This window comes from Talaromyces rugulosus, chromosome VI (genome assembly GCF_013368755.1).
Source record: "Talaromyces rugulosus chromosome VI, complete sequence".
NCBI classification, from domain to species: Eukaryota; Fungi; Ascomycota; class Eurotiomycetes; order Eurotiales; family Trichocomaceae; genus Talaromyces; species Talaromyces rugulosus.
The window spans coordinates 3,275,185-3,298,512 of record NC_049566.1 but is presented as its reverse complement, the minus strand read 5'-3'; the positions used below and the strand labels follow the sequence as shown (position 1 = coordinate 3,298,512).

The 23,328-nt window shown below is 45.9% G+C and overlaps 10 protein-coding genes across 10 annotated transcripts; 4 read left to right on the top strand and 6 right to left on the bottom strand.

Moving 5' to 3' along the window:
• Window positions 1–382: 382 nt before the first annotated feature.
• Window positions 383–1,702, bottom strand: TRUGW13939_11524 (uncharacterized protein; the record flags this gene model as incomplete). Its single annotated transcript, XM_035494631.1, has 1 exon — window positions 383–1,702. One exon carries the CDS (start codon window positions 1,700–1,702, stop codon window positions 383–385), a length of 1,320 nt encoding a protein of 439 aa, XP_035350524.1.
• Window positions 1,703–3,305: 1,603 nt separating this feature from the next.
• On the bottom strand, window positions 3,306–4,530 carry TRUGW13939_11523 (uncharacterized protein; the record flags this gene model as incomplete). Its single annotated transcript, XM_035494630.1, has 5 exons — window positions 3,306–3,368; window positions 3,432–3,768; window positions 3,832–4,079; window positions 4,131–4,159; window positions 4,221–4,530. The coding sequence occupies 5 exons, from the start codon at window positions 4,528–4,530 to the stop codon at window positions 3,306–3,308; spliced, it is 987 nt and encodes a 328-aa protein (XP_035350523.1).
• Window positions 4,531–5,947: 1,417 nt separating this feature from the next.
• On the top strand, window positions 5,948–7,333 carry TRUGW13939_11522 (uncharacterized protein; the record flags this gene model as incomplete). Its single annotated transcript, XM_035494629.1, has 4 exons — window positions 5,948–6,240; window positions 6,305–6,441; window positions 6,494–6,536; window positions 6,694–7,333. The coding sequence occupies 4 exons, from the start codon at window positions 5,948–5,950 to the stop codon at window positions 7,331–7,333; spliced, it is 1,113 nt and encodes a 370-aa protein (XP_035350522.1).
• An 800-nt stretch (window positions 7,334–8,133) lies between these two features.
• On the bottom strand, window positions 8,134–8,995 carry TRUGW13939_11521 (uncharacterized protein; the record flags this gene model as incomplete). The annotated part of the gene is made up of 2 exons (XM_035494628.1): window positions 8,134–8,327; window positions 8,386–8,995. The coding sequence occupies 2 exons, from the start codon at window positions 8,993–8,995 to the stop codon at window positions 8,134–8,136; spliced, it is 804 nt and encodes a 267-aa protein (XP_035350521.1).
• A 233-nt stretch (window positions 8,996–9,228) lies between these two features.
• TRUGW13939_11520 (uncharacterized protein) lies at window positions 9,229–11,163 on the top strand (the record flags this gene model as incomplete). Its single annotated transcript, XM_035494627.1, has 4 exons — window positions 9,229–9,401; window positions 9,452–10,126; window positions 10,176–10,456; window positions 10,508–11,163. 4 exons carry the CDS (start codon window positions 9,229–9,231, stop codon window positions 11,161–11,163), a joined length of 1,785 nt encoding a protein of 594 aa, XP_035350520.1.
• A 1,068-nt stretch (window positions 11,164–12,231) lies between these two features.
• On the top strand, window positions 12,232–14,350 carry TRUGW13939_11519 (uncharacterized protein; the record flags this gene model as incomplete). The annotated part of the gene is made up of 2 exons (XM_035494626.1): window positions 12,232–13,346; window positions 13,399–14,350. The coding sequence occupies 2 exons, from the start codon at window positions 12,232–12,234 to the stop codon at window positions 14,348–14,350; spliced, it is 2,067 nt and encodes a 688-aa protein (XP_035350519.1).
• A 13-nt stretch (window positions 14,351–14,363) lies between these two features.
• Window positions 14,364–15,226, bottom strand: TRUGW13939_11518 (uncharacterized protein; the record flags this gene model as incomplete). Its single annotated transcript, XM_035494625.1, has 2 exons — window positions 14,364–14,611; window positions 14,665–15,226. The coding sequence occupies 2 exons, from the start codon at window positions 15,224–15,226 to the stop codon at window positions 14,364–14,366; spliced, it is 810 nt and encodes a 269-aa protein (XP_035350518.1).
• Window positions 15,227–16,894: 1,668 nt separating this feature from the next.
• On the bottom strand, window positions 16,895–18,737 carry TRUGW13939_11517 (uncharacterized protein; the record flags this gene model as incomplete). The annotated part of the gene is made up of 2 exons (XM_035494624.1): window positions 16,895–17,860; window positions 17,910–18,737. 2 exons carry the CDS (start codon window positions 18,735–18,737, stop codon window positions 16,895–16,897), a joined length of 1,794 nt encoding a protein of 597 aa, XP_035350517.1.
• Window positions 18,738–19,643: 906 nt separating this feature from the next.
• TRUGW13939_11516 (uncharacterized protein) lies at window positions 19,644–21,674 on the top strand (the record flags this gene model as incomplete). Its single annotated transcript, XM_035494623.1, has 9 exons — window positions 19,644–19,757; window positions 19,824–19,894; window positions 19,946–19,969; window positions 20,020–20,119; window positions 20,176–20,248; window positions 20,323–20,682; window positions 20,731–20,750; window positions 20,814–21,143; window positions 21,207–21,674. The coding sequence occupies 9 exons, from the start codon at window positions 19,644–19,646 to the stop codon at window positions 21,672–21,674; spliced, it is 1,560 nt and encodes a 519-aa protein (XP_035350516.1).
• Window positions 21,675–22,126: 452 nt separating this feature from the next.
• On the bottom strand, window positions 22,127–23,264 carry TRUGW13939_11515 (uncharacterized protein; the record flags this gene model as incomplete). Its single annotated transcript, XM_035494622.1, has 2 exons — window positions 22,127–23,134; window positions 23,193–23,264. The coding sequence occupies 2 exons, from the start codon at window positions 23,262–23,264 to the stop codon at window positions 22,127–22,129; spliced, it is 1,080 nt and encodes a 359-aa protein (XP_035350515.1).
• Window positions 23,265–23,328: the final 64 nt, after the last annotated feature.

Here is a 23,328-nt window from a genome sequence, read left to right as displayed (position 1 = left end):
TAAACCGAGGAAATCAATATATATTATGCAATGGGATATTATAGTACTCTATATTTTACACAAAAGGCGTTTCGGGTTGTAAATTAGCTACACAAAAGCGATCACCACCACCATCGTCGTCGTACCTTGCTTCTCGAGGAATTCTCGAGAATCAAACCAATGATTTGCATTCTTCGGTGACATATTTGGTTGGAGTTTCCGATTGGCGTACGATAAGCGCGAATCCCGCCGTGCGATAGTCAATACCGGAAAAAATACAACCTGTATTTTTTTTTCTGGCCAATATAAGGATAGGAATAGTGATGGTAACCTGAATATCCCTTTCGAGGGGAGAGGTAGTGGTAAATGAAGCTGTCGATCTATCCATTGTATAATGGTGTTTTTATTGAAGATTGTGCTTGACTGTCTGACCAAAGTTATCCGGAGCGACTTTATTGCACGGAATTCCCGACTCTTCCTGATCTACAATATTGTCACACTGGAATAGTTCGACTTGTTGGTTTGTCCCCCACATTGGCAGACCCAACGTGTGATTGACTGATTCCAAGCTCACGTTGTCAAATCGAATGCCAGGGCAAGGTACTTCCGGCGAACAATATATCGATGCAGCGATATTGAACCGGGTTGTACCTGTAATATTGACCCAGGTAACGTCTTCAATTTGCAGCTGAGATGTGTTGCAATACTGGCTGCTCTTCTCGGTATATATGCATTGCGAGATCTGAATGGGTAGACCAACGTGTGACATGTTGAAGTTGCTGAAGGTGACGTTCTTAACGAGGCCTTTACCTCCACCACCAGCATCGCCATTGGAGTTTTCCGTTGATTCAACCCCGGACCATGTCTTGATGTATGCCCCGTCGGTACAGTTGTCAATGGTAATTTGATCGAATGTTACATTCTGAACATAGTCAGGTGAGTCTTTATATTGGCCGATTGACCCAATGGTGATACCATTTGAATGATGGCAGGTCGCATTTCGCACAAGCAGATTAGTGGTATTTCCTTTTGCAGCAATACAGTCATCACCGTTAGTGATGTCCGCATTCTCAATCAGAAGAGTATCACTATTCCAAGAATTATATCCATCCGTATTAGTAGTGCTTCCCGTACCGTTACCAGTCGCATTGACAAAGTAATTAACAATAGAAATATTCCTGCTCTCCCAAACGAACATAGCCCAGAACTGCGGTTGGATAACACTAAGCCCATCAACAAGCACATTTGTTGAATTATAGATGGTAAGACTAATTGGTCTGCCGGGTGTATTGCCTCGACTGTGGTTCCATGTATACCACTCCTGGCCTTGGCCATTGATCCAGCCTCCTTCAGCACGGAATGTCACATTGGTCCCACCAAACAACCATGCAGTGGACTGGTTTTGAAAGACAACCGGATACACATGAGAGCGCCAGTAATCGATGTCCGTAGAAAAGCGCAACTCGCCACGGACTACAACCTCACAATTGACGAGATTGGTAGTATTAAGGACCGAGTTCATATAGAAGAGATGTTCCGTAAAAATCACCGTGCCATTATTCCCACAACTCTCAAACGCCTCGAGAATCTGGGGAACATCGTCTATTTCTTTACCGTAATGTGCGCGCTGTTCTGGATAGATCTCGCACGAGTTTCCTGTTTTCACTATGCGGGCAGATGTCGAAACTGCCCATACGAGAACGGAAAGAACAAAAAAGCGCATGATGTTGGTGTTTGAGTGTATCCCTTTCGACCAGAAAAATCTCCTGAAAATATTGAAGGTTTAACACACAGATAATTGCAATTCATACTATCACCGTACTTATATAGTCTGCAACGCACGCATACCCATCTCTAACGGTATCTCCGATGATATTGTTTTTATTGGCGCTGTTTGTTTCCTCATTCAGTGACAAGAGTGACGGTCACTGACGACAAAACCAATGGATAATGCCCTTGTTCTAGCGGCCCAATGAACGATATCTGTAAAGTATTATATCTCATTATTAAAAACTAGCGCTAGCCCTAAAGTAAAGTGCGCGGGATGAAGCCTATTTTGGTTTGGGTTGCATATAAATTAGGTTTCATTATTCCCTTTCCGGCCATATGCCCATACGTCCGCGTTGTACTGGACTTGCTCCTCAATAGTTCCTCGGGTATCCATCGGTCATAGGCTGTTTCAGTGTTATCCATTGTCAATCACGACCAATGGAATACATGTTCTACCAATATTTGCTGACACGACATCACTTGCTAATAATAATTCTTCATGTGATCCTACGGCTGCTGACCCCGACCAAATAGGAATATTGCATGGCGGTTTTCCGGCTTTCAGCCTCTGAACGACTTTAAATGCAGGATCGCTAGCAAAGTCTTGATGATAAGTATCAAGAGACAACTAGTTAAATAACATACCACTGCTATAGATACTATTGATCGGCAAAATTACTAAGATAATACGCTTCTCCGCTATACTCGTTGGCTCGGCGACACTTAGTTGGTTGGTAAGTTAGATTTTATTGACCTTTTGCAACTGGCTTCCATACTATCACCGCTATGTAGGATTGTGTCCTGGCGTGAGGGCTAAAAGAAAGGGATGATGGCACTGTCACTGTCACTGTCACTGTAGTATAACGTAATCTGGACCCGAACTACGGTGGATGGTTAGAAAGAATTAAACAAAAGTTGGTTTTTACTGTAAGCCCCTTGTAATTCTATCTAAAATCTTTATTGCTACTATATTTATAGACATGCACCAATTATACATTAATATGTTATTATTAATAGGTCCTACTGTGTCTAATTATATTATAAGCTATTTTTAGAAGTAAGAATTTTACAAGGGGCCCACAAAACCGACCCGCCGGACCGACCCGCCCATCTTTTCATACTTTTCAACACGTCAATAATAATACCATAAAATCCTTCGAAATCATTTGAAATAGAGGAAAATATCTAATTAACTATTTCGGATTTGAAATATAGGAATTTTTCAAATACTCATAAAGGTATAAAGATTTATACTATCCTATATATGACTCTAAATATAACTTAAAGAATATAATGGTGGTATGTAGTAAATGCTATTAACCTAAAATAGCTAGCTACCAGACTATCACCGCTATACTAGGCTGGGCCCCAGCCTTAGTCCAGTAAGGCATAGGATAATGGATAGCACAGTGCCCTGTCATGAGAATCACAAGTGGCAGGGCATACAAAACATTAACGTAGCTTCCTGTATTCTGATTTCTCTCTTCATGCTTAGTTTTCTAGCGTAATGAGACTACTGTTATTGGACTATTTGCTCAATCGTCACAATCAACCTATCAAGCTGTATGTCCGTAATGCAAACTGGTAGCAGTGCTGACAATTCTGCTGAACGTTTTCATCTATATCTATTCAAAAATCTGATAACGAGGCGCGGTTGAGTGCCAGTAGCAGCTCCCACCTACATATAACTCAATAGCCTCGAAATATTGTAAGATCTCCTTCGAAGCCGGCTTCTTCAAACCTTCCTCCTTTATCTTTGCCGCCGTAGATTCCTGTTCAACAATGACTCCAAGAAGCATCATCTTTGCCGCATCCGCCGTGATACTATACTCCTTCATCAGAACCATCACACCGTTCCTCATCCGATCTGTCTCCTGGTCCTTCTCAACATTCCAACTAAAGTAGTCATTGGTCAGACCGAGGACATTTCCCATTACAATATCATATTGCTCTATACTCGCGTAATCCTTGTCACTGAGGGTCATATTCATCCCCCAGCGAATGAAGTAAGAGGACATCCTAGATTTTTATAACCATCAGTCTCTTATCCCGAATAGTCTTTGTGGGGGAAATAGAATTTACCAATAGCCGCAGTTGGCGATACGGTAGGGAATGTACTCCTCCATCCGGGTGAAGTCACTAATGTTATCAAAAGTTGCCAAATAAGTTTTCAGCATTTCTATCATAGCAGGGGCCCGCTCAGGGTCCATATCAATGGCCTTTCGAAGCACAACGGACAGCGTTTTCTGTCGCAAATTTTTCGAATCGACGGTTGATGGGTCAATGTCAAGTCGGAGGACCTTCTCCAGTTCAAGATGCTCTCTACACGCCTATAGACTCGTTAGAAAATCACTCATATACAAAAGAGCCGGGGCTCTTACAGCGCTATGGTCCATTCCCTCTGTCACGTCTGCAGATAATTCTGCGGTTAACGTACACATATATATCGTTCAAGAGCGTTCGTGTCTTACCATCATGAATCCACATCACCTCAACCAAGCTAGCCAAGAGAACCAGCCTTTCAGGTAAAGCTGAGCAGTGACATACGGCAAATGGGTCACCATAAGGATTGGTGTGTCTGATCAGTGCTCGACGCCTTTCCCTTGAGCCTTCCTCCGAAGTTTGTTCATCAATGCTTCTGAGTGCAAGTTCGACGTCACGAGCTGAAACGCTAATTCCAGCAGGGTAACGCGAAAAGAAAACAGGAAACTTGTGACCTTCCAAAATTTCGAATACAGAAGGAACAAAGGACAGAGATGAGGAAGTAGTAGCTACCGGCATTTTGAGGTGCAAAAGTGTAGATTATTGAGGAGCCGTTTCAATAGTTTACTGAAAAATAGTCCTATCTGGTGGGGGACCTAGCTCCTTTTATTTTAGGCAGTGGTAGTTAATTAATATCTGCATTATAAAACCGATCAGAGCCTGGAGAAGTCGCGAATTAGGCCATGAAAGTGTCCCACGAGAAATCATAGATCCATGCAAGTCTCGCAATGTCCTATGGAGCCGACACCATCGATTTCTGCAGACCTTTTTGGAAACGAAGCGAACGTGTATGCTCAAGCTCCTCATTGTCAAAACCCAATTAAAGAGCCCGGTGAAGATAGATCAGCCGATATATATCATCTATTATGACGCACAACACAAATCGTAGCACATTACGACTGAAAGTGCAACTATCTCCGGAATAGCCCCGGTAAATCTAGCATCAGAATATCAACAAATGGCCGCTTTCGCCAATTAGCACTTGAGTATAGGTAATATGCATGCGTGGTACGTACCGCCTGAGGTTACAATGCATTGTATCACAGGAAATAATTCATGCCAGATGCCTGAAATGGTACATACAAATTGTCAATTGCGAACGAGGATTGCAGAAATGTGTCAACCGTATACCTGATTTACGCTAGCAACATCATACGTTTAGTAGCAAGGCTGTAGACGTATCTCTCGCGGGAAAAAGTCAAAGGCTTCGGATGGTTCTGTTCCGACCAATGAGTGTCCCTGTTGGGCACAAATGCTTTTGTTTGGGCTCCCTTGTCACTTGCTGATGTTATCCACACCATCGCTAATACCAGATTCAGTGCACAAAATCAGGGCCAATGCTGTATCCCACTACTATGACTCCTGTTAAGCGACAAGAAACAATATATATACTCCAGTTTCCCTCCCTTTGTTTCATCTGGTTCGTTGTAATTCTCACTAGAATACCGATTAATGCTTCTTTATTTTAGCCATGGAAACAACCAATCCTTGGCAAGGAACTGTAGTTCTATACACCTCTTTGTTGACGGACCTGAATAATATGAACAAAGGGCAGAAGCTCTCTTTCCTTGCCACTGCTACCCCAGTGGTGTTAATGCTGTGGTTTTCTGTGCTGTTATATCAAGCGCGAATGAAATTCAGAAGACTTCAGTCTCAAGGAATAGTATGTCACTTGTCTCGCCGAAGCAACCCTAAGTTAATCAAGTAGCCGATCATGCCTCACTCCCTACTATTGGGCCATTTTCTTGTCGTTATCCAATTTTACAAGGATTGGGCCTTCGATTCAAATTTTATCCAGACATTTGGCTTTTACATGAGTAAATACTGGTCAAAATTCTTCCCAAACGAGGATCAATGCCCCCCTATCATATATGTTAATGTATGGCCTATTTCCAGGCCGATGGCATTTTCTATACAGGCCTACGTATCCAATCAGATGGAGATTGGGAACAGTTTGCCAAAGTCCCCCATGCAAGGAGACTTCTTGAACCCCATTTCGAATGGCAAAGACCTCAACTGCATGCACGGTGAGGAGTGGCGGATGTGGCGATCAAGATTCAATCCAGGATTCAGTCAAGGCAACATCAGGACCTGGATACCTGCTATTCTGGAGGAGGTTGAGGCCTTCGGAAACGTGCTCAGAAACCTTTCCGGTGGGGCCGGTGAATGGGGTCAGGTTTTCCCACTTGAGCAAATATCCAGTAATTTAGCATTTGATGTCACAGGGAGGTTGGTTCTGTGGGTTGAGCCGATTTCTTTATGAGAATTATCTACGTTGTGCTAACAATTGCAGTGACACTCGATTGAACTCTCAGTCACCATATCCCTCTCCATTTACCATCGCTTATCGAGAGCAATTGAGCCGCATGGAAATAACGCTTAGTCCTCTCAAGCTTCTGTGGAGGGCTACCCCCATGGTTCAAGCTATTTGTACAACGCAAGAGGCATCAGCTATTCAAACATCTCCGGCCATTTATCACAGGCAGCATAGGCACGGTTAGCCAAGGTCCACGAACTATAGTCAGGTCTGCAGTTGAAGAATTCACTCGAGAGTTTGTAAACAAAGGAACACACGCCAATACTCCAGATGACGCCTTCATTGAACATGTTTTCTACCAGCTGATGATATTTTTTTTTTGGCGGTGATGATGCGCTGTCCATTAAAATTCCCCGTATATTCAGACAGCTCCAGTTGAATCCCGAATGTATTGTTAAATTGCAGGCCGAACACGATGCGGTTCTTGGTCCCGACCCAAGACTTGCTGCGGAAAGGATCCGGGAGGCTCCCCATATCCTAGATTCGTTAAAGTACACCCTAGGAGTCATCAAGGAGACACTGCGCACGAGCCCAGCTACGATCACAATCCGGGAAGGTCAACCTTCTTTCAACTTCAAGATAAAGGGCGAGGAGGAACCGTGGCCGACAGACGGGTTTGATCTCTTTGACAGCTCTATCACCATCCATCATGATCCATCTAACTTCGCCGACCCACACAAGTTCATCCCAGAGCGATTTTCCGTCCCAGAAGACGATAGACTACATCCAGCGAAAGATACATGGCGCGGGTTTCAACTTGGACCTAGAAAATGTATCGGACAGGAACTAGCGGTTGTTGTACTCAAGTTGGTGTTGGTGTTTACTATCCGTACCTTTGATATTGAGATGGCTTGGGACAAATGGGATAGGGTGCGAGAACTGCAGGGTTTGAAGGTGGATTGCCAGATGGTTGAGGGAGAAAGGATGTATACAACTGGGAAGGCCACGTCGCACCCTAAAGATGGTGCACCGATGCACGTGCGAATACGGTCCTCGTCCATGTGATACATACTAAGTGTCTTAACGAATTGAGGTGGCTGCTACCATAAGGAATCTAACGATGAAGATGTTATTTCTTTTATTATGAATTCTTTTTCATCATTTAACAAAGGACAAATTAAATCGCCTATACCTTTTTTATCAAATTAAAAATTATATAGATCCATCTTTTATCTAGTCTTGATATCACAATAATATTAGTATGATTTAGATTATTACTGATAGAGACGTCTCTGATACTAATAGGTCGAAATTGTGAGTTTGCTACATATTATGTCACGTTGTACCACAAGAAGTGTATAACTCATACAAATTTCGGCTATAGTCCTCATATAATATGGTTTATTGGAGAATATAGTAACATATGGGAACATTAATATTAGATTTGTTGGTAGGAATAATATATCATTGTGAAGCAATGAGCTACGGTGGTGAAATGCATTCGCGCCCGCTCAGTAAAGTTTCTTCACCTGCGCTCAATATGCAGACTTTCAGTGGTTCAAACTATATAATATCTAACGATCTATCATAGGCATCTCGATTAATAAAAGGCAGGATCGACAAGGGTCTCAACATTTAAAATACGGTCGAGAGAGAATAGTAAGGAGGAATAAAATAATAAAAGTTTCAATTTTTCAATGATTGTTCTACTCCTTTTTGAGATGCCGAGCTATAATCCTGTTCTTATACAGTATATACTAGATATTCCTAGCTAGTTTTTCTCTCAGGTATCTAGTCAGCTTACGTCTATGTAAGCTTAATACAGCCCCTGACGCAACAAATCAGTGATATAGTATCTAGAGCACTCAGAACCACCTTGTGTTATTTCCATTATGACTCAAGAGCAAGCCGCTAGTCTCAGAATCCAGACGCGCAATCACTTGGAGGCTCTTTCTAACACTCTCCTCGGGCTGAATTTGGCCCTTGAGTTCAGGCTCGACTGCCTGAAACTGCTTTAGCATGATCTCGTTCGCTTGTAGTAACTGAGGTGGTTTCTCTCCTGCGATGGTGTCAGCGTCTACCATTGCCACAGAAAGACACAGAAAACGGCCACTTACCTTCCCACGTATCAACCCATCCAGGACTTAAAGCCAGCACCTTGATGCCTTTAGGCGCAAGTTCTGCCGCGTACTTGGTGACTTGGACATTCACCCCGGCTTTTGAAACAGAGTACGGGACAGAATAGCTGACACCAGTCTTCTTGATAAGCTCCAAATCAGCCATAGCGCTTGAGATGTGCACAATCTTCTTCTGGACGCCCTTTTCAATCAGGGGTAGGAAGGCGTTTGTCGTCCATATACCGCCGTAGACACCCGTACTTAACGAGGGTTCGAAAATTGCCCGAGTGGCTTGAGCATCAAAGGGAAGCTGGGTCGGGTTTGAGAACGCGGTGGCCAAATCAACGGCGTTGGAGTTGTGGATAAGCACGTCTAGCTTGCCCCCTGTGATGGCGGCTGCGGCCGAGGCAGCCTCGAGAATGGACTTTGGGTCGGTAACATCGCCTTTAATAACGTGCAAGTTAGGGTGGTTGGAGGCAAGCTCAGATATGCCGGGCGATTTGAGGTCTCGCACAATTGCCAGGACCGTGTTGTTCGTATCGGCGGCGAGTTGGCGTACGAACTCGCGGCCAATGCCCTTGGAGGCTCCGGTGATGGCGTATGAAGACATTCTTTGTTTTTATTTTTGTCAATCGAGATAAAAGACAGTTCTAGTGATGAGTAGATTGATTTATTGCTGGTGCCATTGCGATATTCAGTCGATTTCCTTCCTTTTATATATATACCTGTGTATTCACTTAGGGCTGATTACAAACCGGTCCGACCGGATGGTCCGGTTTCCCCGGTCCACCTCACTCATCAACCGGCCGATCCGTTTCTCCCCCCGGCTCCTTATGCGACATCATGAACGCCACAATACCTGCAGTCAAGAGGAGGGCATGCGTGTCGTGCACGGCTGTCAAGGCGAAATGCACACCGCAGTCCGTTAACCTGTGCCAGCGGTGCGCTCGTTTGGGCAAGTCATGCACATACCTTGACCTTCCGCAGACAAAGCGGAAACACAAGGCTGCACCGAGGTAATCCTACTCAACACACATGGAACTTCTCGTATTGACTATGGATACAGCCGCGTGGAGGTGCTAGAGAAGAAGGTCGACCAGCTGACATCGCAGCTGGCTGCCTTGACCCGACAGAACGGGCAGGCATCGCCCGATACTTTCACCAACGACCTGGGATCATCTCGTGATCCTGAGCTGGATTCGACAGACATTGCCGCGTTGTTAGATGCTGCTAATGAACCGTCCCACGGCCTCGATCCGCCAACCAGCTCTGTTCTAGAGGGCCAGCCGTCTATCGTAGATCAAGGGATTTTGAGTGAAGCCGAGGCTGAGCGCTTGGTTACGACTTTCCAGCGTGACTTAGTACCCAAGTTTCCCTTTGTATTGATTGCACACGGTGAGACAGCCGCTCACCTCAGGGACAGGGAGCCGTTTCTCTTTCTGTGCGTCGTGGCCGCGGCCATGGGCAGTGCGCACCCTCTGCGAAAAACTGTCGCCGAGGAGATTATGAAGCACGTTACTTCGAGGGTTGTGGCACGGTCTGAGAGAAATCTTGAGTTGCTCCGTGGCTTGCTGGTTCACAGCGCATGGTACTCATATCCTGCAGAGAAATATCACCCGCGACTTCTGCTGTTGGTTCAGCTTTGTGTTTCTACCTTGTATGATTTGGGATTGCACAGAAAGACTGGTACGAATTTGGATGAGCAGCGGGCGCTGCTCGGTACGTATTGGCTGTCAGTTGGGTGAGGTAATCCGCGCCGGTAGATGCGGCTTCGGCTAACTATATATCAGAGTCTGTGGTACACTCGGCCGGCCGATTATGATGAAACATGATGGTCGAACCGATGAGTGCATTGAGAGTATAGCATCTACCGAGCATCTGTCAGATTGGTGGATTGCGCCACTTACCCACTTACAGTTTTTCTTGGCAACAATGGATGAAGTTTACGCTTCGATACAAGCAAGCGGTGGAGGAGTGCTCGTCCAAGTTACGCGGGGCTCTCTGCAGGCGCAATTTGATAGCGTGAGGGCATATTTAGAAAAGTATATCTCAATCCGCCCTTCGTCAACAGGTGTGTCTTGGATCCAAAAAGTCGCCGATGGAGATTGACCGACCATTGCAGAGAATGCAATACGCATTGAAATAAAATATGTGGAAGTGCGTCTCGAGGAATTATCTCTTCGGGATGAATTGTGGATTGCAGAGCCTGCCAGCGCAGTCCGGACAACCATGCTGATGGGAATAATCCAGCGCAGCAAGGAGCTCATCCACACGATTAGAAACCTACCAGTGTCAGAGATTGCCCAAATGACAATAACTACAAGTGCTCGTATATGTGCCGCAGTGGGCTATATGCCCACTGCAGTATTGACCCTTCTCAATCTCATTACTAGTCCCACTGACTCTGCCACGGAAGCCCAGGTGCAGGCCGTTGTTGATGCAGCAGATTATCCAAATCTTGTCACAGAGCTTGCTAACGCGCTGGAGACGAAATTTGAGGGAATGTCTGCTGCGGATAAAGAGACGGACATTGTGGGGAGCCTCTGCTCTAAAATGCGGCTTCTAGCACGTTGTTATCCACACCAAATTAGGGCAATTGTTGGAATTGCGCCGTCCCAAGACGCAAGGCAGGATACGTCCATGACGGCAGTTCATAGCAATGAGGTTGCTATGACACCCCAACTCTGGCCGTCCATCGACGACGATCTGGGCGACATATTCCCTGTCGACGACATCCAGTGGGATTCTCTATTGAGCAATTTCACTGGTTTTAGCTAGCATAGCGGATATGTTCTTCGTGAATTATGCTATAGGACAGTCGATATAATATTACATGGTTTTATGATAGATGATCAGGGTTTCTCTAAACACGTTCGCCTAGTTCATATGAATAGAAATTATTCCAGTGGATTTTTAATACACATCGTGTGAGATATAAGACAACAGCCAGGTGTAACAGTTTGGAAGCGTGGTCGTTCATTTAAGTCTACCCATGATATCAAGCTCTCCAAAAACATTGTTCCAAGGTTGAAATGTGAATGCAGTGCATGCGTACTTGTCAAGCTCGACTAAAATATGTGGGATTTAGGGCCTGCAAAGTCTGTATCTTGGAATTCACAGTTATGAAACCTACTCAAAGAAACCAGTAAAAACGAAGGGTGCTCGTGTGATATTCGGCCCTAGCGGGACCGGGCTGAACGGAGTTTCCGGTTGAAAATCGCGAATGATTTCTAAAGACTGTGAAGTGAATCCACTATTATTACTAAGAAAAACTATTCGGCCTGAAAATTACCACCCTGCCAAAAAGGGATTCTGGTATTCTGGTCATATTCTTTATGTTTTGGGGCGACGAAGACCTACTAAGTACTAACGTTCGGCCTCACGCTCATTGGTCCTTGTATAGGACACTGGTAATGCAGAGATCTGAGCTGACACCTTTCTTGTCAAATTTAATAAAATTTTAGAGTTCTCTAACTGCTTTATATATGTATTTTAGTAAAAGAAAATTGAATAAATAAATAAATTAACTCTAGACAAAAATCAATACTGATCTCCTCTCCTTATATAGTTTGTATTTTAAGATTAAATAGATTTTTTACTTTATTAGTTATGGTTAGATATTGGTCAGATATATCGTTTTAACTATTTTATATAAGCTGAATAAGTATAACCTTATTCTTAATATATGGACGTATATAAGCTTACTCCACATACAATTTTAACGAGGCTAGTCCGTTTACCCCGCGACTGGCCTCTCAGCCTCATTCATCCTTTTCATTTCAACTCCCAGCCACAGCGGACCGGATCGATGTTAACTACAAAATATAAATTTTGTATCCAGCCATCATGGGTGAGCCGCTGCTATCGTCCAGCCCGTTTCAGGGATCACAGCCCGCCCGCCTTTGGATAGGGACGTACGACCTGAACGGGACTATGGTCGGAGAGCGAGATGTTGCACAGTTAAGCAAGTGGTTCCTTGCTCAGAAGACCAGAGAGTACGACGTGGTGGTAGTGAGCTTACAGGGAACAAGGACACCAAGAAAAACGTCTCGCGCTTATTCTGGCCCACTTGAAGCCGTGGTCAAGAAATGCCTGAATTTGGTGGCGGAGGATACCAGCAGCGAATACTCCCTGTTGAGTTCTTGCCAGGAGTCAGGAACGCATCTCATGGTATTCGTGAATTCATCCATTCCATTTCGGATTACCGAGGTTGAAGCAGCAACCGTTGTCCTTCGTCGCAGCACCTTCTCCGAGAAGCGAGGGGCCGTGGGCATCAGAGCAGCTTTCAACAAAACGACTGTTTGTTTCGTCACCGCAAAGTTCTCCGGTGGATTTGCCGACTATGACGAACGGAATCGTGAATACGCAACTATAGCTGAGGGACTACAATTCGCAACGAATCTGAGAGGCATTGATGACCACGACGCGGTTTTCTGGGCGGGGAATTTCAACTATCGTATTGGACTTAGGTGGGATGTCGTTATGGATCGCATTAAGAGGGCCGAAGACGAGGGAAGTGAGGAGCTTCGGGTTCTCTACGATAATGACCAAATGGCTGTCCATATGCGTGCTGGACTGGCATTCTCGTACTATACCGAGGCCGTTGTCCGCTTTGCCCCGACGTCGACTTTCCAGGTGGGCAGTGATGCATACCAAACTGAGTCTATTCCAGCTTGGACCGGGAGGATCTTGTGTAAGCCGTTGAAAGCCAAGCAGGTGGCGTATGACAGTGTTGGGGAGGTCCGGATCAGCGACCAGAGACCAGTCTATGCCGCGTTCGAGCTTGAAGTTAGCCCCCAGGAGAAGATTCTGAATAGGAAACCTGTCCCTCAAACCGAAAAGCAGGCGCAGCCCAGGGTGGAAGAAACCGCCTTGGGGAAAGATGATCTTACCCTTCGTAGCCCGCAACCCCCAGCCCCAAAATCAAGTGTTCCAACAGTACCTTTAGAAGCGTCTATTAGGTAAGATTCCTTCTCTAATGCAATGTGGATCTCACAATCTAATACTATACAGGGTAGAAACGTGGTCGCGAGACAGAAATCTTCAGCTTACCCATGAATTCCTGCATGAGATGCGTAATGGCAAATACTGGCAAACCAAAAAACATCGTCGCCGTGTCCGGGTTGCCATCCTAGACTCGGGCATTGACATGGCCCACCCAGAAATTGCAACTCGTTCAGAGCGTATAGTCGACACGTTCTGCCCGATTCCGGGCCTCGAAGACCAGGGAAATCAGGACAAAGGCGGCCATGGCACTCATATTGCTCTTCTATTACTCCAAATAGCCCCAATGGTGGACTTGTATATAGCCCGGGTATTCGAGGACGCAAAGGGGATTACCGACGACTACGTCGGCTGTGCAATTCTCCACGCAGTGAACGGATGGCAGGTAGATGTAATTCTGATGTCCTTCGGTTTCAAGTTCTGGGTCCCTAGCATCTCTCATACGATTCGTGTGGCTGCATTCAACGACGTCCTCATGTTTGCCGCAGCCTCCAACGAGGGCGCCAACGCTGACATTGACCTCGCGTATCCCGCCCGCGAGACCAATGTCTTTGATATTCGTGCCACAGACCACCTGGGCAATCGGTACATGTACAACCCGCCATGGGATGCAGGTGCGCGTTGGACGTTTGCGACCCTGGGTGAAAAAGTGCTATCCGCATGGACTGAGGGCCAAATGCTGCCAAAGTCCGGCACGTCCATGGCTGCTGCGATTGCGGCCGGTACTGGGGCCCTCTTGCTGGATTTCTCTAGGCTACCTGCATTGAAAGGACAAGCCCCGAGACACCTAGAACATGTAGCTTCGTTTGATGGGATGAGGCTGCTCCTAGAGGCTTGCAGTTCTAGGACGCCGGATAACTTGTTATATATTAAGCCGTGGCTTGTTTTCTCGAAGAAGGGCTTTGATCGGGGTAGAATAGCCAATTATATAGATGACGTTCTAGATGAGCACTTTGGTTAAGTATTAATTGCGTCTAAGGTGCGACAAGTATACAAGCTTCACCACTTTCATCCAAGGCATCGTGACCGTTCAGACCGAATTCGTCTTGGCCTGAGCACTCTTCCTCCAGCCCCAGAAGCTCCACGCCACTTTCATTGTCGTCAATTTCAGCCTTCTCTAGCTGCATGGGGATATCCTCATCTAGAGCGGCCTCTTGAGAAAACACAGCCCCTTTTGTGAACATCTCCGGACAAACCTCTCCTTTCGGCGCGAATAATGCACCTTGTTCAGCCGAAAAGCATAGACAAAATCAACCGCCTCCCCAACATCCTCACTCTCCTCAATCTTCTGGCTCAGCCCGGCCTTTGGTCCTAGCTGCAACCCTGGAACAGCAGGATTGAGCCCGATACTTCCTTCGCCCCCCAGAGCCTTCGCATTCGACCTGCTGGTCCGCCCGCCATATGCAACCTTGACCCCCGTAACAACATAAATAGGCTTTCTGAATCTGGTCTCCTTAAGGAACCCTAGGTTCGCGGGCAAATTCAATGTCCGTTGCAAATACTCATCCCCAGGCTCAAACTTGACCGTCTGTAGCCTCGCAACCTCAACGCGCGATTTATGCTGCCGCTCAAACTGTGCACTGGCATCACCGCCTATGCCAAAACTCGCCATGAACGAGGCGAAGATCCCGATCATTCCGCTTTGCTCGTGGCTGACTTCCCTGGTCCACGGGTAGTTGAATTCAGATGTGGCGTTTGGCGGGATGGGCAGCGCCGGGGCGAGATAGGGTGGGCCTTCTGGGATGGCTGGGTTGCAGATGAGTTTACCCAGTGTTATTGTTGTGTTTGGTTTTATGTCGCGCGGGGCGAGGAGCCATTCTGGTTTGCTGGCGACCATTTCTGTGTTTGTGGGTGATATTTTGTTTAGTTTTGTTTGATACGAGGCGGGGATGTAGCTAAGAGTTCCGTCTAGTCGGTTGTTGGTAATTAGTTGGCCGATTCATGTCAATCGCGGAGGTACCCATAAAGCTACTGGATATATTAAAACGATCTTTAAAAGATGTCATGCTTGTTGGACGCATGAGTCTGATGACACAGAAAATCAATCATCTACTTGAAATACATAAGTTTTATATAAAAAAAATATAGAACAACATTTGCACGCTTTCAATACTGTTTTATGCTAAATATCTGCCAATACTTGACTAGAAGAGGGACATTGAGGTCAATTTATCGACTGTGGCAGACAGTAATTATATACTTGTACGACTATATAGGTATCCTTTTCTGCGCGGATTCAATTATGGGAATCACTCACCGCGGCTTTGAAACCAGAGCGCATCCTCGAATTGATTACAATTATTTTTATGTAGCGCAACTGTTCCTGCCAGCAGTTGCCGGCAGTTGCCACTCCAGCAGTGCCTAGACAAGAGGTGTTTGGTTCATTTAGCGAGTTCCAAGGGGAAATTATTCACTGATTTTGGACAGGCCGAATTGGCATCCCATCCGGCCGTTGAGGCCTTGTAAAAGTAGGATCGATATCTATAGGGCGCCGGGAGTTTAAAAAGAAGTAGACATCAAGGAGAATGGCCCCCGATAGAATCTTTCTCCAAGTGCGTATAGAGTAGACGAGACAAAGTGTGCTAAAAACCAGGCTCCAGATGCCAGAACTCACTCTCCATTGTAGATGGTGGTACGGGCCAGCGGTCGTGTGGTTTGAGATTGAGAAGGATAGGAAATGCGAAGTTGTTAAACAATAATGTGTGTGAGTGTGAGATGGGGAATGGGAATGGATAGATGAAACTAGGTCTTCATACGACTGATTATGACGCGATTCCAGAATTTTACGACAATGAGTGGCTTGTCGAGGCTGGAAGAAGATGATACGGAACTGGCGTGTCTCAACCTGCAAGACACGACTAACAGCCTGTGACCCTAACTCTAAGATAACCGATACTAGATTTTCATGACTGTCGGCCCGACGATCTTTTCTCTCGAAATGAATGAAATACTGAAGGTTTTCAGGCAAAACGACCATTGTATATCAATCTATTTGTCGAGATCACCACGATATGGTTCGATGTCGGGGGAAAGAAATCAACGAGCCATGAAGCCACACTTCTAGCTATAATTTTTATAGGTAACTTAGATGTTATCAAAAGCATATATAAATATAAACTTACCTGCTTATCTTCCTTTGCAATGATTGTCGACAAAGGTTTCCAGATTGGGGGATTAGGATTAGAATTGGGAAACTTCTCAGGATTGAAAACTTGCTTTACAAATTGACTAGATTGGCTGATATGAAAGATAAATACCTGCAGGGTTGTGTGACCCTTTCCTTTGTTCTCTTCCGCGTGACCGATGGTTGGCCGGAGGCATATATGTATACGTCAAAAATTTGTCTATAAATAATACTATATATACATAGGATAATGAACTGTGAGGTCGGGACAAGAATAGATAGACTACATAGAGAATCCATGAAATCGACCGGGCACATTAACCAATTATACATACGTAAGTATACGCATTTTACACCTTTGCCTCAAGATAGGTCGTATTTCTACACCCCTAGAGGGAACATCCAGCTCGGAAAAGAACCCTCTGGAAATGGCTCACCTGTAGACTTGCTACTGGCGGTAGGATAACCGCTACAGTTCTCATCCCACGGCCCACACTGCGTGCCACATACCGTTTCCCCCGAAGGCACCGTACCATGTTCGAGATAGTCAGCGACAATCTTCTTGGTGCATTGACTCGGGGCAGTACTAATAGTACAGTGGCCCATGGATTCCTGAACGACTAGGGCAGCGCCGGGGTGGTTAGAAGCCATGGCACGAGCTGACTTGAGTGGCGTGACGGGATCGAGTCGGTTGCTCAGGAACAATAACGGTGCAGCTGGATGTCCTGCAGCCAGACTGGGGACGGCTATTGGGGATTTAAAAGGGCCCTTGAATGACAAGTTGGGGAGAAACGGCCAGCTGGAGCAGCTGAAGCGGATAATGGACCAATAACTGCCAAACAATTGCGATTTTCCCATCAGCTGCTGAACATACTTGTGCCACCAGGCGGCATCTTTGTGAGTGAGATCATCGCCGTCACCACAGAGCACAGCAGATCGTGCTTCGGGCAGGATTGTAGGATTATGTTTAGCGGAGCAGACATTGTCTAGGTCCGGGATAAGGTCAAAACTCATCATGCTAGTTATCAGGCTAGTTGTGTTGCCTGCCATAGCCTGGTGAAGTGTATTGGCTAGAGGTTTGAAAAACAGAATAGGGTCGTAGAGAGCAACGCCGACAAATTTGCGGATATCATTGCCAGTGACAATGACCATAAATCCTTTAGAAGTCACCACGGGTAACGGGTTGTCATCTAGTTGGGCTACCCAGGACCAGAAGCGACCTTTGGGGCCGGAAGCCGATGCATCAGAGGCAGAAGCGAGGGCACAAACAGACGGGCCTGCTTCGTGACAGCCTTGCCAAAATTGTTCGAGAATCTCATCGGTATCATCAAGACTCGAGAGCCAGCCCTGAGGAAACCAGTTAGCTTGATAGCGACTCATGAAGCAATGCACGTACGGGTCCATGTGCATAATCATCTACATTGACAACTCCGTCGAGCACCATCCGACCAACACGTCCAGGATACAAAGCGGCAAAATAGTTACCAAGCACTGTGCCATATGAAAATCCGATATACTGCAGGCGTCCAACCACATCCTTAGTTCGCTTCTTGAGCTCCCCGTGAACCTTGATAGTGCTCTCTTTCTGCCTCAGCTCGTCGATTTTATCCACCATGTGTACCATATCACGAGCCACACTTGGAGTGTTCACATATGCCATGGCATCCCCTTGGTCTTTACAGTGCTGAGACAAGGCCTTTGTCATGGATAGACCATGTTTGATTGCGTCAATGCCCTTTTCAAGCCCTCCATTGCCGCGTTCTTCGAGCAGCCAGGCATTCCGGGACACAGTGTTCGAGTGGAAGCAGTCAGAGCTTGGCGTCGTATGGCCGATACCGCGGGGATCCCACGATACAAGCTCGTAGTGGCGGCGGCCTGGTTTATCAAGAAAATTCTGCATATTACGCGCAGCTCGTTGGATGTAGGAGATACCCGAACCCCCGGGGCCCCCGGGATTCGTAAAGATACTACCGCCAAAAGTTGGATCGTCGTCGGAGACGACTGCGGGGAGTTTGGCGATAGCAATAACTGCTGTACGATTGTCGGAGCCATTGGCCCAGTCCAGAGGCACCTCTAGACGCGCGCATTTGAAGCCATCGTAACATTCGTGGTACTGCAGGACACGGCTGGGAGTGATGGTGTTCCAGTCCAATTGTGCGGTTGAGCCATCTGCAGCGGCCAAAAAAGCGAATGATAAGGCGGCCAGAATAAACGTAGGACGCATGGTTTAAGTCGACAGAATGATTATTGGCGTACGAGGCCCGGAGAATGCTTCCCAGTGTGTGATGGCGTTGTGCATGGACATTGGACAGGAACGAGATTACAAGGCTTTCTTTATCTCTCGGCTTTGCTAAATCTCATGTTGGTACTATACCGTATTCTGTACCGTATTTACAACCGACCTCTAACTATCTCCTGCCTTCCAATCGACATATGGAGAGTTAAGCATCGATTCGTCAGCTAATAACTCAGCCAATAAATCAATCATATAAAATACAAGTCAAAATGATAGAACTCATGACAATTTTGAGGTGAGGGAATGAATGGCCGCTTTCGGGCAGATAGCAGCAAAGGCGGGGCTTATCTCTATCTTGAAAATTTTTAATGGCTGTGCTAGTCCTTTTTAGGTTTAATACAAATTAGCGTATACTGTATATAGTTAGTCAAGTAATGAAAACTAACGTAGAGTATACTAAATACGCGAATTCAATTGGTCTCCATAAGCTGAAAATAATTAGCGCAGATACGACTTGCTGGTGAATTTGAAATTTCTCAGGAGACACCAAGAATTATATCTATATCGCCTGTACGCAGACACTTGACAAACGAAAATTGGACCTTATAATGGCCGCCTCGAACTGTTCGACAGAGTGTATATAGCCAAGCACTTCTTTGTTTGCCAGAAGCCTAAAATCGCTATCGCGGATCAAGTCGCGCAAATAATTGCATGGGCAATAATAACTAGGCTAGGCTAGCCCCTTAACCAACAAGGAAATATTTCCCATGTCGCTTCGCATCCTACGACTATTTCTCTCGGGGTTCCAAAGGGAATTTTAACGTTGTAACACTTCATCTGTTAACCCCTTTCGAGACTCTTATTGTGCCCGAAAATCAGACGACATTATCATAAATGAAGAAAGAATTATCGTTGAAAACCACGCTAGACAGTCACAGGAGTGATGTAGTCGCGTCTAGTCGAGATGCGCTTGAGCTCGCCAAAGTGGGAAAGCGAGAAGTTTTGAAGGTACCTGACCCTGTCGGGACAAGAAAAGGAAAAAAAAAAAATCCTTTGCCACTAACAGCTTATCAGCGAAGATTTGGCCTAGCAAGCACTGTCGGGCTCGCATGTACTTTGATGTTGACATGGGAGGCGGTCATTATGTTCGTCATAGTCTTGCCAACGATGAAGTAGCCCGGCTAACCTTATTATAGGAACATTGGCTTGGGGTTGACAGAGTATGTCCTTCTTGAAACGGGATCCTCGGTATTGTTTGACAATTTTTTAGCGGAGGGCCGTCTGGCCTGGTGTATGGCTACATCGTCATCTGGCTCGGTTTTACGAGCACTTATACAGCCATGGGTGAATTGGCGAGCATGTTTCCTTCGGTACGAGGATTTCTAATAATCCTAGTACAAATCTCGTTTTATAACTATTTCTACAGGCCGGCGGACAATATCATTGGGCAAATATTCTTGCGCCCGAGTCGTCAAAAAGATTCCTTAGTCACGTCACCGGTATGTGAAGACATATACGAATTTGATTTTCGCTGCTTACAGAAGACCAAAAAAAGGCTCTATTTGTGTAATAGGCTGGATAGCGGCCCCTACAGCAGCCATTTATCTTTCCGGGAGCGTCCTTCAGAGCGCTGTGGCCATGAACGATCCTGACTACGAACCGAAAGGATGGCATGTCACCTTCATTATGTGGGGGATTCTGCTCTTTTGCGCGATTTTAAACACATGGCTGGGGATGATTTTACCGGCCGTGGAAATACTTATTCTTATTGTCCATGTGATGGGCTTTTTCGCCTTCCTTATACCACTTCTCGTTATTGGGCCTCGAGCTGACCCGAAATCGGTCTTTAATCTAGCTTTTGATTACGGTGGCTGGACGGATATCACATTGGCAACGCTCATTGGCATGAAGGGAACAGTTGCTGCATTTTTAGGTAATATCATCTCTCATGAAAATATGACCGCCTACTGAACATTCCTAGGTACCGACGGTGCCGTCCATGTGGGTTGAAGCCTTAAAGTCCCTGTTTCGATATACCCCAAAGCTGACACACATGAAAAAAAGATGGCTGAAGAAGTAGCAAATAGCACTCTTGTCGTGCCCCAGTCCATGCTATTTGCAATGATCATCAACGGAGTTCTCGGCTTCGCCATCCTCATCGGCTTCTTATTCACTGCCGGAGACCTATCCACCATTGTGGAATCTGATGCCGCATATCCATTCATGCAAATTCTAGCGAGTTCCACAAAGAGCAAAGGCGCCGCGATTGTGCTTTCGAGCATGCTTGCAGTCCTGCAAGCCTTTGCGGGTCTCGCTGCGCTTTCATCTGGGAGTCGCATGCTATGGTCTTTTTCGCGAGAGCAAGCGATTCCAGGCTGGCGCTGGATCGTTAAGGTATCAAATTACATATATCCATACGTCTCTTTATATTTGAATCCCAACTCATTAGGAAAATAGGTAAATCGACGCACAGCAGTCCCCTTCAATAGTACCTGTATGGTCGTCATCGCTGGTGGTCTGGTCAGTTTGATCAACATTGGATCATCAGTCGTCCTCAACATCGTTTTATCTCTAGTTTTAGAAGCGTTCTTCTCATCGTACATCATCTCGTTATCCCTTCTGCTGTACCGAAGACTGAATGGGGACATTTCAACGCCTGACCAGAATGCCGAAAGCCGCTTTGTATGGGGCCCTTTCCGAATCAAGGGCTGGCTTGGAGTGGTGAACAACGTCTTTGCAATTGGATTCTCCGTGGTAATGTTTTTCTTTGGGTGTTGGCCGCCGGTGGTTGATCCAGCGCCAGCAGAGATGAATTATAGTATTGCTATCTTTGGTGGAGTGACGATTCTGGCCGTGTTGTATTACCTCGGGTGGGCCAGGAAGTATTATCAGGGGCCTGTAACTGAGGTGCAGGTTGCTAGTTAGAACATACTTTGAAGATAAGTTTCTGTGGTGAAAAAAATCCAGACAGCCACAATCGCCCGTCGACAATCTACTTTCGGAAGCCTCTCTAACTTTCCAGAGGTACCTCATTATGAAGTACTAGAGTTAGAAGGCTCGGGGTCAAGACATGGACTGAGAAGTTGATGTGCTAGTAACCTTCGACGATTGAAGTACTCCGTATAACGGATTTAAAGGGTTTAATTTGTATACTCTGGTCTAAGTCTTGATAAATTCTGTCCACTCTTCCAGGGCAATGTTAAGCTCTATTTAGAGTTAGTATACCTATACAAAAACCTAAGTACAAAAATATGCTAAAAGGTATTTTTTTTCCACCGCAGCTACCACTGCTAGTCTTTGCTGGGCAGTATCAACATTAGCATCTAACTGTTCATTATCATAATACATTATTATTAATACAATTGAATGGATCGCCATTAAAGATCATTTACTTTGGCATCATTGGCTAATTTTGCATCTGCCACTTGGTCGATCAAGGGGACATTGCGAAGCGCCTGTTGAGCAGCATTATCTCCAGCTATCGTCTTGTTCAAGCCACTTCCAGACCCCAAATGTTGGTTCTCCCATCCCCAGCCCGTCAGATACACCCCAACGTAGAAAGTTTGCATCCCCCCGTTTAATCGCTCAGGGGGGCGTTCATCCACATACCTCAGCTTGATTCCCTTGCCCATAACCTTCTTGGCAAGAAGTTCCTTGGACTTTAGCACCGGCTGAACACGTTCTATGCCGGTCAATTTTGGTTGCCATAGCTGCGTCAGCCAGTTTTCGACAATTTCATCGCCGTCAACTGGATTTGATAGTACGACAGCGGCAACATAGGCTTCGAAAACATCACCTTTTGTTTTCTTCCATCGTTTTAGCTGGTCCTTGTGATCTGGCGGTACAGATAGCCTCGTATCAAACCCGTATTTGGTAGCGTACTCGGCGAGTGTTTCATTTTTCACTAGTTCTTCTCTGATTTGAGAGATACGCCCGGCAGGAATGTTGGGGAATTGGCGCCAAATCAGCTTCGTAGCAGCAACTTCAATGTATGCATCTCCAAGGACTTCCAGTCTATCATAGCTGGTCTCTTCTGGTCCCTCGGCATTGGTGTTGGTATGGGCGCCTGGATGAGTGAACACGGCTCTCGCCAGTGACGCATTAGAAATGGGAGGAAGCTCGGGCAAATTTTTATCTGTCCTTGATAGATGATCATGCGTAGGGGGCGTAATTGCAGGCAGACTTGCTGCTGCCAAAACAGTCTGGAGCTGAGACGCTATCGTCAAAATGCTAGAGCTCTTAGGATGACTGCCCAGGGCTTCCGGATGTTTGACTACTTCATTGACGACCCCCTGTAGTTTTTCAATGAGTGTTTCACCATCATGTCTCCGGCCAATCCCTGTTTTTGGGCGTGTAATTTCGGATTCGTCATGAAAATGATTGCCCTATTGCAATGAAATCATGAATTGGGACTCTTATAAGCTCTTGAGGGGTGCTGCCTACCTTAGATTTTTTGCTTGCTACAACGCGATCAATATTAGAGCTTCCATCTTTGTGCTGCCTCTTTTCCCCCATGATTGCAGAAACATCAATTCTTGTTTTCTCCAAGTTGCGATCGAGTTGCGGCGAGTGAAGAAAG